The sequence below is a fragment of the Clinocottus analis genome, unplaced genomic scaffold (genome assembly GCF_023055335.1).
Source record: "Clinocottus analis isolate CAN_PGR_092001 unplaced genomic scaffold, fCliAna1.0.p SCAF_27, whole genome shotgun sequence".
Lineage (NCBI taxonomy): Eukaryota > Metazoa > Chordata > Actinopteri > Perciformes > Cottidae > Clinocottus > Clinocottus analis.
In genome coordinates, this window is record NW_027176009.1 from 3,304,367 (window position 1) to 3,319,742 (window position 15,376).

Here is a 15,376-nt window from a genome sequence, read left to right on the forward strand (position 1 = left end):
GAGAGAAACACGAAGAATCCGGCTGACCATGGTGCCGTCTGGTAGTTTAATCACCTCGTGTGCAAAACTCATTGATTTTAATGAGCTTATGTAAACAGCTTTTAATCCAGATGTGTATTTATTGCCTTCCACGCCAGCATTCAAAGACAAAATGTTATTTTTCTTTCAAACGTACAATTCTCACGGCTGAATATCTGTAGGAGCATTTAGCCTGAAAGGAGATTAAAACGAGGCCGGTGTATCAGAATGAAGTCGGGCTGCAGAGCAGCTTCTCTTTGCTGCTGCCGATGAGTCGCTCTGTCGCCTTCTGGTGGACAAGAAGCTCCACCTCGCGCATCGTTTAGGTAAAGCAGAGGAAGCAGAAGGGTGTAATAAAAAAAGTACAAATTTTATTTTTTTTCATCTTTACAAAGGCCTGTTTACCCAAGTTTTTATAAACAAAATATAACAGCTTCTCATCGACCTGGACTGATGGGAAAAATAACACAAAAAAAAAAAATGCAAAAATATAAAAAAAGAAAAAAAAAAATGATGCTCGTCCTCAAAAATGGTAAACCAGACAAAGACAAAATGAAAAGACAGAAAAGCAGAACACAATAAACAGCTGTTAAGTCGTGTCACAGCAAGGGTTTACAAAAAAATAAATGGCAAAAACAATTCTTCCTCATCATTGATTCAGGCAGTACAGAACAGCAAGTGCTTCATATCAAATATCTCAAATTCCACCAAAAGACAACAGTGCTGCAACACAATGTACAGAAACATTTGGGGAAAGTGTTCCGCTGACCAATCACAAACCTCCGCCTAAACTCAACCCGTGGCTTACAATGTCAACTAAACACCAAACCCTTAAACAAAGTTTCACAAAGAACATATTAGCATTTCTCACCATGTTTGACGAGAAAAATACTAGTCTACCCAAATATAAAACTGAACTTTGTGAGTGAACGTGTCATCACATCTCACACAAGATAGTTTCACTCTGAACGCATCAGTCATGTGTTCATGAGAGAAAAAAAGAAACCGGCAAAAAAAAGTCAAAAACAAAAGCCTGCTTTAGAGAAGAGAAAACAGCAATTAGTAACATGCATTCAATTGGCAACAGAACATATAAGAGATCAAAAGACAGATACAAAATCCAAAATAAAAGGAATGTTTACAGCATCAAGTCAGCGTATCAAATGGAGTATGACAGGAGGGAGGCTCCAAGCAGGGATTTCCAGTCAAAGTCCCGAGAAACATAAGCAACGCAACATGAGGTGGACAGACTTGGTGCACATTTGAAAACAAAAAGGAGATTTGGGGAGAGATCTTCAATTCAGTTCTTTTCAATCGTTTTGCACTTTTTGTGGCATCTGAAAACTTTCATTGAACTTCTAATACAGAACAGCAGGCGCCTAGTTTTCCAGCGAAAGCTGTCGATCTCTTTAACTAATTCATTTTCCAAAACGATGCTTTTTGGGTTGGAGTTCAGCAAGATGTGAACTACCGATATTGTGATTCTATTTTACATGTATGTGAGCCTCCAGCACAACAAGGCAACACAAAATCTGCTATGATTTTGTAGCCGGGCAACTCCTCCCAGCTCCCCAGCTCTCGCAGAATTTCCAAGCATGTGAAAATGACACGCGTCAATTCACGGGAAAAATATAATATTGATTCAGACACGTAATAAGAGTGTGAAGTTACATGAAGGGTTTGGGCCGCGGCTCGCTGCTGGTCAGCAGAGCGCCAGGTTGACAAAGAGACTACATTCTGTGTACAAGCAGGTTTAGTTTCACACATACTACAGGTGTCATGTACACACCCATCAACGGTGCATAGATAACTTCACCTCACAAATAATGGACACCGACTAATGGACTGAAGATGGAATTGCATAAATACCATAAAACTAGTGCATAGTTACTGAAATTAACAAACCAAGAGCAGAAGATGGACTGGAAGTCTTTGGAGGAAAACCGGAAGCCTTCGTGCCATCAGAGCATGTGAATCATGTCTGCGTTTCAGATTTAAAATCAGCCAAACAAAGTTGAATTTTTTCAAATTGATTGATAAGATTTAATACCAGTCATTAAAATGCCGTTTGTTTTCCGTAAAATTAGACATTTTTTTTGTTTTCTATAAAAACATCCTTTTTATGTTAGTGGAGAAACAATCACCACCAGTGGATAAGGAAAATTTAAAATCTTTTTTTTTTTTTAATCTCAAGGCCTCCGGTTCTCTGTAAAAACCTGACAAACCTCCAAATTTAAGTTGTTAATCTCAAAATGTTAACCTTTGACATTCAGCAACCCTGACAGAAAAAAGAGTTAACAAATACATGAAGAACATTAAAACTAAAAAGACAATTAATGTAAATTGTTCAACAGCTTATTTTATAAGGGCTTATTTAGATATCAAAAACAACCTTTTTTTCAAGTAAATCAGACATAATTTCATTCAACATCTTTCCTCAAATTTACTTAAGTTTTAATTAGTCCCTAACTTCTTAATTTAGAAATGCCTTCTGTTGTAGTTTAAGTGGAGTTTTGTGGCCACCGGCACTAGAATATCACCGAGCCGACCAGGAAACAAAGTCAAACTAAGTAATTAAGACTGGGGAAGAAATAACTGCAACTCCACGTCCCTTTTCAGATTCAAGAGCTGCTTGCTTATCGTGTCGTTACATTCAACTCTCCACTGTACTGGCTCCATCAATTTGTCGCACAAATAATACTGTCAGCGTGCCAGTGACGACAGATAACTGCGACCGTATGTAGCGCACACACAAACACACAGGAGGACGGACCGATGCAGAGAGCTTTTTACACGAGGAGACCCTCAAGTTTTCACGCGGCCGGCTCTGATGTTGAAAAACAGCCTCCAGAAACGCCACAGGGCCTCCTCTTGCGCTGACCATCCGATTTTTTTTTAATAGATTTTACAGTACAAGACTGACACAGAGCTTAACCACTGGATTTAGGAGTTTGGATAATGCCAAAGAAAGATTTTTTTTTTGAAGTAGTCAAGCTCCTGGAGGGAATCTTACAGTGAGTAGGTATTTAAGTGTTTGTGTGTGTATGTGAGTTCAGGGGGGGATGGAGTGGGGGCATCAGTTCATCGAGCAGTCCTCGCCCTCTGTGTCGGTGTCTGTGTCTGAGCAGGCGGTGTCCATGGCGACGTGGGCGGGGCTAACGATGACGGCTCGTCTCTGCTCCTCCTCGGCGCTCGCTCTCCTCTCCTGAGCGCGTTCGATGTGCTGGATGGCCTGAAAGCAGCGGAGCAAAACAAGCACTGAAGGCTGCAGCAAAGACTCAGTGGACCGAGAGACGGCGAGAACTTGAGACTATGTTTTACGCACAGCTGGCTACACAACGCAAAAACACACTCCCACCTGCACGATAGTGTCCAGGTTCTGTCTGGACGTGGACACGGTGCCGGTGTGGACAGACGGGCTCATGGTCACCACGGTGACGTGATGGTGGGGGTGCTGGGTTTGTGTCGGCGCTGGAACGATGACCGTGGGGTGGTGGGTTGGGGCCGGGGGGGTGGTCGACGCCAGCACCTGGAGGGCAGAACCAAACATTACTTCACCTGAGACAGTGTGTTCTTGCTGTTCAGCCGTGCACGACTTGAAGCCCAGAATGCTTCACTTCAGAAGCCTTCGGTTCAAGCCACACAGATGCCGACTCCATGTTAAGCGTGCCTCTGACCTGTGGACTGTGTGGTTGTCTGTCGGCGGCGTGGATCTGCTGCAGCCGTAACAGCGTCTGAGTCTGGATGAGCGCCTGCTCCTCCTCCACCTGCTGAGTGATCACCTTCAGACGCTCCGGCTGAAGCTGGGAGTTCAGAGCTCGCACCTGCAAACAAATACACAAAAACACACAGAGCACAGCGGTCAACTACAGTAAAAACCACGTCAGCAGCAATTTAAGGGAGACTCAAAACACATTTATGGCCTTTAAATTACTGCAGAAAGACAGCACCAACATCACAATAATGACTTCTGCAGAAATGAAGAGGTATGACAGCTACTGATGCTACTTTGATAAAAACCATGAATGCATGGTAACAAAAGCAGTATAATCAAAGTTTAATTTGTTAACAATTTCATTCAAAGATTTGCTTTTTTACTACTCCATTGTGCAGTATGATGTTCTATTAAGAGTCACGAAACCAAAGCAATTACAGCTCGGCTCAATTTGGACTCTGTGTAATTATCTCAGCTCTGCATCTCCACCACTGTTTACTTTTCTCTTTCACTACCGGCTAAAGTTTCTGTTTGTCTCCACCACCTGCTCACAACCTCATTGTCTTAACCTGCTGTTCAGGTAGATCCGGGATGTGAATCAGGAAATAACTGGTAATTCTGCCAACGCCACCATCTTGTTAAGGTGACTGATAATCAAGTACAGGACCCAGGTGTTGTTTAGAAGTTGAAATGGCTCGTAAAACTGAATAGTTTGTCTGTGCTTTGCTAGTTAATGTCCAATGTGACAAGACCATTTCATAGCCTGGAGATATTATGGTCAACTTCTCTTATCCATGTCTTGTAAAGTGCTTTAAAAGTTTTTGCAAACAATCACAACGCAACGCTGTAAAGAGGAAAGCAGAGGCAGAATGAGTCCTAGATTTTGCTTCAGTTAGCTGAAACCCAAACAGCATCACAGTCAACAAACGGTGAAATAGCTCAATCATATAGATTGAGAGAGTTGAACGGCTACCGTTAAAGCTTAATACTCCCGTACTCCTGCCATAGATTATTGTCTCACCTGTTCCTCCAGCTGCATACGAGCCGAGCGCTCCTTGTCCAGTTGTTGTCGCAGCTCGAGCATCTCCCTCCTCACCTCCTCAACTTTCTCCTCCTCCAGCGTGTCTGGAGAGCCGATCCCTTCATCCTTCTCCTCTGCTCTCCTCCTTTTGGGTGATGAGCCGCTGAACTCCTGGAGTGACATGGAGGCCGGGTAAGGTTAAATGTAAAACAAACTTTGAAGTAAATGCGACACGTTTAATCTTAGTAAATCAAATCAAACAAACATAGCACTCGTGTGTCTGCACAGAATCAGACGTTTCTACTCCATTTGAAAAAGACACATGCTGCTTGTGCTGAGCTGAACAAACAAACAAACCGGCTGGGCAAGAAAACAAAAAGCCAGGTGAACCAACAACCTGGCAAATAAACGAAACAGGTAAACACACATGGCTGAATACAGATTGAGAAAGTACTGCACTGTCTTTGCCAACACTTACAAGCTATACAAATACAACATTTAAGTCTGGCTGAGTTAAACCTGCATATGTTGCAATAATCACACAGATATTACATTCTGCATTACGTTGTAGTTAGATGCCAGAGCATCTAACTACCTGATGCTGTTTGATCACCAGCTGATGGAGATGCAGCATCACACCTCCTACCCACACTTGCACTGGCACGACCTATTGAAGCAGTCCACAGAAGACAAACCTTTTCCAAAGGAACGTCTGTAGCTCTATGCATCTCTATTAATTGCTTGTGAAAGAGCACCAAAGTCATTGTGGGTCAGTGAAAGAATACATTTACGAGACTACAATGACGCAAACATAATTATTACAGGTTGTGCAGCCGGTTTCATTCGCAGGTCAAGTTGTCACACCCCGAGGCTCACAGACCTAACACAGAGAAAGCATACAGGTTGAGCCATGTTGCTTGGGCTGTGCTTATTCAGAGTCCGGCACCTTGCTGCAGGTTTGTGAGAATGTGGATGTATTTACTTGAGCTTTGGAACGAAAGAAATTCACGACGGTTAGTTTTAGAACGTAACCGTCGAGAAACAATCAGTAAATAACATTTTAATCTTTTGATTCAAGGTTTTGTTATTCAACATCGGTGGCCCTCTACATTCATGCTCTCGCTCACTGAGCCGGAGAGAGCGGGCAAAATTTGAAAGCCTTGTTTACAAATAGCAGCCAACAATGTGAATACATACTAGACATTTTTAAGATGGCCTGAAAGTGGGTTTGTAAAGAGGATTGAGAGTGTAAATATGAGGTATAAAAGATGTATAAGTATAACGAGTTACCAAGAATTATTATGAAAAACAATGGCACAGGATTTTACCTGGATGAAGCGTTTGAGCTGGTTGTTCTGTGCCAGGAGCTGCGTCTTTTCCTGCTCCAAGGCAAAGATGTAGTCAGATGTCTGCTGCAAGATGGCCGCCTGACAAGGATGGACCCAAAAAGGGAATATGAGAACGCTGCATGGACCAAGAATATGACATTGTGCCATGATCTGTGCGGTCACAAAGTGTCAGTGTTTGCATGTTTTTGCACCTTGCTGAGTTTCTCTCCGTCTGTGTGGGGCAGGAGTGTTTTGAGAGACTGGAAACCTGCGTTGATGCTCTGCATGCGCCGGCGTTCATTGCTGTTGGCAATCTCACGGCGGATTCGTCTCTCCTGGTCCTGGGCCGTCTCTGGACTGAGGGGGATGTTGGCCAGGCTGGGGGAGCAAGGTCAAAGGAGAGAGGCGCTCATTATTCTGTCTAAATGGAGGTTGTGTCCAATGAGAAGGCATTAGCTTTATTTGATCCTTCTTCTATTTTGTTTGTTTTTGCTGAAAGATGAAAGTTTCTCTGTACAAACTGTCAACATCACAGAAAACGCAGCGAAAAGAAAAAAGTGACATTAAGCAAAAAATTAAATTAAACAGCTAACTTTAAATGATCAATGAGCTGATCTCTGCCTGATCTCCTTAATCCTTTAACCTGGAATCTTTACTAAGTTTTAGTCTTAACCTCACATTCCTCAGTTTAGCCGCCTGGAGATCTGTGAGTTTGGCTGAACTCGATGCCCCTCACACACACACACACACACACACACGATTGGATGTTATGGTGGCAAACCCCTCTTTGTCATGTTTGCTCAGGGGGAGAAATGTGTGAACCATTAAGTCTAAAGGTGATGATGCTGCCAAAAAGATGTTTACAAAAATGAAAGAGGTCAGACAGAGGACAGGGCGCACATGGCTCCAAATATTTATCCTCTATAAAAGATGAGGGTGTGCAGCCATACGATAAATTTTCAGAGCTAAATTTAGTCAGATCTGACTGTGTTTACAAGCAACCCTAAGTAAAAAAAACATATGGCTAAAAAAAGCCATACCTTAAAATAACTTATGTATCACTTAATTGTGTATGAACATTAATCTCTAAATTGCTTAATTATGATCCTCAGTTTAATCTTATTTTGAAAAGCTTTCTTAAATGTATATTTATCTCCTGGTTAAAGCCCATATAATGAATATAAAGCAGACTGCGAGCACCTGCATTATTTAGGGATTCATTTCGTCTATTGGGATTACAATGTTTATCCATCAAAAGTTATTTGATGTACACATGCTTTTATTTAAGTGTTAAAGTGGGCTTTAAAGAAATATGAGGATGTTTGTCCTCTTCAGTCCACCATCATATTCAACGTAGGCTACTGTCGTCTGTTGCCACACAGCAATACGATATCCGACCAGAAACGACACCTACAAACACATGCATCCGTCCCACGCAGATGAAACGCGCCGCTGTAATTAAAGTTTAGAGATGAAATCAGCTGTTGTCGGCTGCGGACCTCCAACATGGCCGCCGGAGGGCGCGTCGGGCAGTCTGCACGGCAGCAGCAGTGAAATGTGACTCCGCCAGCAGCAGCTGCTGCAGGCCCCCTGGCATCATGGAGAACAATGCTTTCCACCGTTAGCACGAAGCTAAGCAGCCACTCTCTGGTCTGCTGCTCCGGGACGAAGACACACGGCCCACCCAGTCACATGCACGACACGTTTCAGTTAAACACGTCAGGACACTCGAGTGGACGCGAGTCCGCGCGCTCACGACGCGCTTTCGGGAAGCGAGTGCGTCCCTGGTAGCCGACTAGTTAGCCATGCTAAGCTAGGTTTTTAGCACACGGCACCATGGCTGCTGCTACGCACACCGTGCAGCCGAACTCCAACAATTCACGTGGCCGCGTTCAAAACACCGACAGATAAGTTACGCTGCACACGTAATTTTGGTGAAAACGGCAAAAGCCGTGAGAATCGGTGGTTTCAAACGTGTGGTTTGGTGGAAAGCAGCGGAGCGGCGGGGAACACGTTAACTACCACGTGGTTGGCGTTCAACTGGAAGCGAGTGTATCGATTTCATGGACGCTGATTTACATATGTCCGAGCGGAATGGCTTCAAACGTGCCCTTTGGGTTCATCACATGTCACTAGGCCCCACGGTGCAACAACGTCAGCTCACCTATCCCCTGTATCCTCACCGCAGCAGCAGCCGGCCAACGAGAGGCTAACGTCTCCAACCACGCTGCTGCCGCCGCTGCTGCCAGGGCATCGCAGCGAGGCTAACGCCGAGCATGCTAACTGAAGTCGGGCTGCATCTCCCTCATACACACACATACACTCGCGCGCACACACGCTTCAGCGACACGAGGGCTGATTTGTGCAGGCGGTTTCGTACCAACAGAAAAATAGTCAGCTACACACCTGCAGAGACCTCCAATAACGTCCTTCTCCGTCTTCTTGAAATGCTGTAAGGACGGTATCTTGTCTGTCGGCATCATGAAATATTCCATGCTTTCAAAGCCACCTTCTGGAGTCCGTGTTTTCTGTTTTTTTCTTCTTCTTCCTCCACTGCTGTCCTTGTTAAAATATAGCCTCGTGATGTACGTTTGTTAAGCACCGAGCTCTCGCCGTACTCCTCACTGGCGCATATCTAAAATACCGCTCAAAAATGTGCCAATCTGAAGAATAGACTTAGAAAAATAAAAGTAAGTTCAAGCTGTGTTGCTTCCCACAGCTGATGGGGTTCCCTCCAATGTGTGTGTGTGGCTTCTTGCCTCCGCCTACTACGTGTCTGTGTGTATGTGTGTGTGTGTGTCTGCTGCCTCCGCCTACTACGTGTGTGTGTGTGTGTGTGTGTGTGTGTGCAGCTGATCTGTGCGAGGCGGGAAACAGCTGGTTGGAATCAGAGTCCGTTTTCCGGAAAGCAGAACAAACAGACCTGAAAGAGAGTCCGTGTGTAGCTGCATTGCCGCACATATTAGCCTCATGCAGAGAGTGGAGGATAAACACCAGCACTGACTGTGTAATAGCACAAGTATGAGCAGAGACAGAGGGAAGACTCACACTAACTGCCATCAATGGGTTAGATAACATCATGCCTGTTACTGTATGTAACACCTACTACTGACATGTATCTGCACAATACACTTACATTACAGATGTCCATGCCATAAGGACTTACATCACTTACTGTTTGGTTTGAAATCATACATATTTATAACACTATCTTTTATATATATTGGTATAATTTAAATTATTTATCTGAGTTTGGTAACTTATTGAAAAGCAAATACAATACATTAATTTACAAAATGTATGAAGCATCTTACCTGACAGGTTGCATAACAATTTACTATGCGGGGAAACATTTATGTAAAAGCTATTGTATACATATCCATTATTCAGTCTAACGTGGTACAGCAGGTGGCAGTAAAGCACTATAACATGTTTCCAACTATTGAATAATGCTGCATGTAATGTGTTACCATCAAAAGCGCGGTATACATGTAGATCTGTAGAAGTAAACTGTTGTGAACAGATGCATAATAACATGAGGCAACTCAACCAAGTATGTCTGCCATTCACGATTCGTCTCTTAGAGACTACTGATTTGAATCTAAGTGGCCTGGGAAATCAAAGCAGGAGAAATGAATGAACTACTTTATCTGTTCAGCATGTGGTTGTGTGCATAAAATGAGGCTTTGCTGAAAAAAGGTCAACACCTGTGGTCTTTGTCCACGTCCTTCCGTTTAACCTACTCGCTGTTGGTGAGGCCACCACATTAAAAACCACAAATGGTGTTCGGTTTTTCTCGACGTTGCCTGCTGCACATTATTGTAAAACACACAATTTACATCCTCATAACTGCACTTCAAACTAGTTTTAATTAATCAAATGTGCCTTAAATGCAGAGTGGTTAGTTCTTTAGGGTGGTACTGTACATAAACAACACACCAATAGTATTTCTTTGGTTTTTTATTTTTTTCCATGCAATAAAAGTTTAATATGCAGACAATAAAACAACATGTCTTTGTATATTTATATTGTACAATGTCAAAGATAAATATTTGGTCCTTATTCCGCAAGCTAGTTAAAAACAAACACAACCAGATTCCCTTCCCTTTTTCCCAAACATTGTAAGTATGACACAAAGTTAAATATACAACCTTCCTCCATTCACCTTAAAATAGGATATAGTATGTATTTTCTGAAATACAAACCTGTAGTAGTAGGCTATTTGCCTTAAACAAATACACTATATCCTACATTTAGATATGTTAGTGTATCTATTGAGTTCAGTTCGACGTCTGCAGCAAAGTTTAACATTACAGCCCTGCTTAAGAAATGCATTACGATATAATCAATAATTTTCTAAAGTGTTCTAAATGAATGAATTATTCTAAATGAACATGGGAAAGTTGGGTTTGATGCTGCAGATGAGACCTCCCAAAAAGCAGATACGCGACAGATTTGTAGATTTATTACATCTTTAACCCTGTCTAAAAACATTTTAAGGCAACATCATTACAAGTGTGATTTCCTTGAAACGGGCCTTTGCTTTGGCAAATAGAAACATGGAATGCTTTAAAGATGGTGATGGAGTATAGACTTGGCATGATAGACAAATAAAAAGCAATGCAAGAGTAAAAAACTCTGAAGTATGATTGTCACGCCTAATACTAGAAGCCTACAGTGCATATGTAGGATTGATTATCCTTTGTACCATGATGGGAAACACACAGGTCTGATATTGTTACTTTGTCAAAGTTCAAAGATCACTGAGCTGTTTCTCCTTATGTTGGCACTGATGGTCTGGTTCTCTTTGCAGCAGATTCCTCCACCACAAAAGTGTAGTTATACTGAAACAAAGCAAAGTGAGTGTATTCTTTGTTAGAAAAGTTACATGGTTTTAAATCAACGATCACACAGCTGAAATTGAAAGCCAGATGTGACCCTACCTCATTTTCAATGTCTTGAAGGGACTTTATACGAATGTTGTTTAATTGAGAGTTCAGTTGAAGGGTCTAAAAGAGGGAGAACAAGAAAGATATGGCAAACAAAAAGCAACGTGAACATGTTTATATTAGAAGCTTGGGGTGACAAAGCTTAAATCGAAAGACAAAGTCAGTAAAAAAATAAAAAAAACAGTTGCATTTTGGAATGAAATCCATCCCTTAAGTGTGGTTGGGAAATGTCAAACGCACCGTGCCGTTTGCCTGGACATCAAACTTTGGATGAAGGCTGAAGGGAACTCCATCTAATGCTGCAGAGAGGGAAGGCAGGCGATAGGTGAGTGAGTGGCCTGCTGTGAGGAATAGCAATACCTACGTCTCATGTGTGCGAGGAGACCCGGAGTACCTGTGATCCCCTGGGTACTGCCGTCAGCAAGTTTGTCCGAGTTGTCCTTGATGTTGAGGCTGTGGCGTCGCTGACTCATTTTACTTTGTGGCAATGGACGAGGGGGGTTGCTGCGGAAACAAGTAGGTAGGCATTCATGTCGACAGTAAAACATCGGCAAAATACAGACTGTTCTTGACTTTTAGTTACGAGACATCATTCTCTCTTATTTATTTTTTTACCTGTACATTTTTAATGAAGAGAAACATACAATAATGTCTCATTGGTATCCACTTGGCTCTATTTAAACATCTGTATTCCAGAGGAGCCTCAACATTCCCCTGAATAAACAATAACAATTACTCATTTTGTGAATTATTCTCTGGATATTAAATAAGTCGAGCACCTGGGTCGAAGGGGCAGAAGAGCGGACGGCTGCTCTAATGAGAGTCTACGGATGTCCAGGCTGACACTGCGGGGCTTTGCTTGAGGCATGGGGCTGGAGAAATGTCCCTTTCTGCACCACAACACGTAGCCATGGACGTCTCTGGAGAATTCAATTGATGAAATTCATTAAATGACACATAAAGTACTGAATGCACATCTGAAATAGGGTTATGGAATTTAAGAATTGCCTTGATAAAACAGCTGCAAGTCAAATGTGTGTGTGTGTGAAAGTTACTGACCCCACATATGTGTAGTGCTGCAACATCATTTTGCTTTTGGCAGTCACTTTGATATCCAACACAGCTGTGTCCACACTGCCCACTGGGACGACACGCACACACACCCGCTTCTTCTTCCAAACGGAGGCCTCTGCACACACACAGACAAGTAAATAAGATATCAAATGCCTGAAAAACATCAAATATCATGGTTGCATTGCATTGCTATCTTTTGCAAGGACCAAAAATGTGAGTGTGTATGGACTCACTTGCTTCGAGGTGCTCTGCTATAAAGCAGTAACCATGAGGAATAGACTCCTTGTCTGAGATGAGCTGAATGTCCGACACGACCATACCAGCTGTCAAATTCTAGAGAGAGAGAGTCCATTTATGGAAAACAGGAGGGAAACTACACAAGTAATATGGCGATCATATCTGCATATCTGTGATTGGATCTCTGTCTGTTACCTTGCTGTAACAGAGGTAGTATCCAGATTTCATCGCAAAGCTGCGTGTAAAGTTTGCCGCTGCTCCGTCTTCTGTGATGCTAATCTGCAAAGGGACAGAGACCGAGAAGAGGTACATTTAGACAGACTACATCTGACATCACTAACAAGATGAAAGATGGGCCTGTAAAGAGAGCGCCAGATGGGAGTCAAAAGTTACACTTGTCTTCCCTGTTCTCTTTAGCAAGGCATTACTCCCGTCGACTGCAGAAGATGTCATTCTGAGCAACAGGGTGTGAGAACTAGTCTCCAAATGTGGTATGACAGGGAGTTAATGAAACGGTTGAGATTAGATGGTGCGAGGATGAGCTTTGTGGTTTAATCTCATGAGAGATACGCTCACGTCGCTCGACCCAACACAATGGCAAAAGTGATCACAACACAAAGACGTTTGGCAAATGCAACAGGGTTTACTGGTTTATAGGTTTGCATGCCGACCATGCAAGATAAATGAATATAACAGCTATCGGCATGTGAAGGGGCTACTGTGCATGGAGGCATGTGCTTGCAAACATTTTGAAGCCCACGTCTAAAGTATGGCGTATGACTTATTCAACAGAGATGTTTATGACATAATATAATAATTATAAGCACGCAAAGTCTGAATAGAGACTAAATCCTCTGATTAAACTGATCGATTTAACTTTCCTTTTTCAAGCCCATCATCACAAAGTGTGCATTAACTACAGCTCCTCAATACGGTAATGGTTTCCGTCCCTGGCTTGCTCAGAGTTGCTCTGAGACGTTTCCTAAAACACTCAATTGATTTAGCCTATATTAGCAGCTCTCTGAGAGTTTTCTCAAAAATGTTTTCAGCTTATCAACAGACTCAAACTGCCATCCAACCTCATTTGACTTCACTCTAATGCTGGATGTTGTAATACTGAAACTGACAGGTTGTTAGTTACTGAAGCAAGGAAGGGAAGATATATTGTAATTCTGAAACTGTTTGTGGTCACTGCTGAGGGAAACATGGACATACCTGGTTCCTATTTATTTGGTAGGTTTTTAAATGGGTTAAAATTGCTACTCCAGTGGCAACACTATGTATATGAACAGTTGTACACAACATTAATCTCTGTATAAGTATATATACCAGTGTGAAATCTTTGGGGCAGGTGCTGGTGTTGGAGGTCCACGCCACTGCTGTGACTGGCCGGACAACTCCATGCTCCATCACAGACATCTGAGGAAGAGAGAAGGGAGTAGTACAGTCAATAAGGAAGTCACATTCAGCTGCATCTGGAAGGGAGGACAACAAAATGTGGGTTTTATTGGCAGAGGCAAACTTAAATAAAATCTTGTCAGCCCCTTATCTAATTACTCTACGGTGATAGCAGAGAGTCATCATCTGTTGGCATTGTGAACCTATTTGCTGTGTCCATGTGACAAAAATAAAGGACTCAATGAAGGTAAACAGGCTCCCATTGAGTCTAAGGATGAATGTTTTCCCTAAGCTACATTATTTAGGACAGAAAGACCTTATTCAGTACCAGAATTCATCAAAAAACTACAGCAGTGAAGTGGAAGTCCATCCTAGGAACTGCTACATTTCCCTTTATTGAGACTGTTTTTCTTTTCTTTTACCAAGCACTGCTATTTTGGTAGAAAGTGGGGGTTGATTATGTAAAGGCTTCTATCAATGTCAATGGATGTTTCATTATATATCACAATATCTTTTATCATGAAACAAGGAGTCTGCTTTTGGAGAAAAGTATCATATACTATTAGAAAGCATTTCTTTCAAATCATCTCCTTGTCTGCTATTTGTGACATTGATTGCTCACAAGGTTTTAAAAATGCAGTGATGTCAAAGGGAGCACACAATTCACTGTATGGCAACACATTTGATGGTAACTAATGCATGTTGCCTTCAGCTAGAATACCGAGGTTTGTATTGTATCAGTGACTTTTATTTTGACTTTTTGTAAAAAATATAGCGATATTTACATGAACATGGCTGTTTGAGTTGACTTGATTATCATTCTTATTAACACCCAGAAAAAAAACTCTGAAAGTATGAACAACGTGTTAAAAAGCCAGCAAACTAATCAACAACACATTTCAAGTGAAACATTTTTTTAAAATGAGGGTTAGATGTATTTATTTACTTCCCGACAGCCTGCGAACCTAACAGGCTAATTGTTATTGTGAGAAATTCAGGCCAGGTAGATGCAGGTAGCTCTGTATGGATCCACGTTGAGGTCTGACAGTTTAACTGCTTTACCAGAATACTTTGACATTCACGCTGGTTACTTCTATGTTTCCAAACAAGCTCTGGTGTATTGCAACAGTTATGAATAAGAAAACCCGGACTTGGAGTCATTTTCCAAGTACTCGTCGTTCAATTACATGACAAGACGAGTTTACTTTACCAAAGTAGCCGCTGCTCCATTGACACAACTTCGTTGCCTCTTGTTCAAAATAAGCTTCGCCGCTTTTGTTTCGCGAGTCGACCCAAAAAAACCTTAAAAACAAAACACTTACTTTGTCTCCGGGTCCACTTCTGTCTCTCCGAGGTGAAACGGGTCGGCACGCAAACACCGTTTTGGATTACAGCCGCAATTTCTTGGTCGTTTTCCTCGAAGCAGGAAGTACTGAATCCCTTCTGACTCCAACTCCCGTGAGCCCACGGGGCAAGACGTCACCGTAAACGCCGTCTCGAGCCCGGCCGCCAGGTGGCAGCATTACAACATTCAGCGAAACAGTCTGTTGTCCAATTTCACGCCATACATGCATTAAACATGTTTTTTTCTCCCCCCATTGCTAAACGTGTACCCGCACTGTTATATTTGATATTC

The 15,376-nt window shown here is 42.3% G+C and overlaps 2 protein-coding genes across 2 annotated transcripts; both read right to left on the reverse strand.

The window, feature by feature from the left end:
- Positions 1 to 367: 367 nt before the first annotated feature.
- On the reverse strand, positions 368 to 8,838 carry LOC137795264 (transcription factor AP-4-like). The gene is made up of 7 exons (XM_068592635.1): positions 8,489 to 8,838; positions 6,295 to 6,460; positions 6,083 to 6,181; positions 4,755 to 4,925; positions 3,696 to 3,842; positions 3,377 to 3,547; positions 368 to 3,250 (listed from the first exon to the last, which is right to left on the reverse strand). Exons 1-7 carry the CDS (start codon positions 8,575 to 8,577, stop codon positions 3,095 to 3,097), a joined length of 999 nt encoding a protein of 332 aa, XP_068448736.1. The 5' UTR covers positions 8,578 to 8,838; the 3' UTR covers positions 368 to 3,094.
- Positions 8,839 to 10,060: 1,222 nt separating this feature from the next.
- On the reverse strand, positions 10,061 to 15,167 carry mvb12a (multivesicular body subunit 12A). Its single transcript, XM_068592533.1, has 10 exons — positions 15,063 to 15,167; positions 13,672 to 13,761; positions 12,538 to 12,621; positions 12,339 to 12,438; positions 12,091 to 12,220; positions 11,811 to 11,951; positions 11,426 to 11,535; positions 11,272 to 11,330; positions 11,026 to 11,091; positions 10,061 to 10,926 (listed from the first exon to the last, which is right to left on the reverse strand). Exons 2-10 carry the CDS (start codon positions 13,759 to 13,761, stop codon positions 10,861 to 10,863), a joined length of 846 nt encoding a protein of 281 aa, XP_068448634.1. The 5' UTR covers positions 15,063 to 15,167; the 3' UTR covers positions 10,061 to 10,860.
- Positions 15,168 to 15,376: the final 209 nt, after the last annotated feature.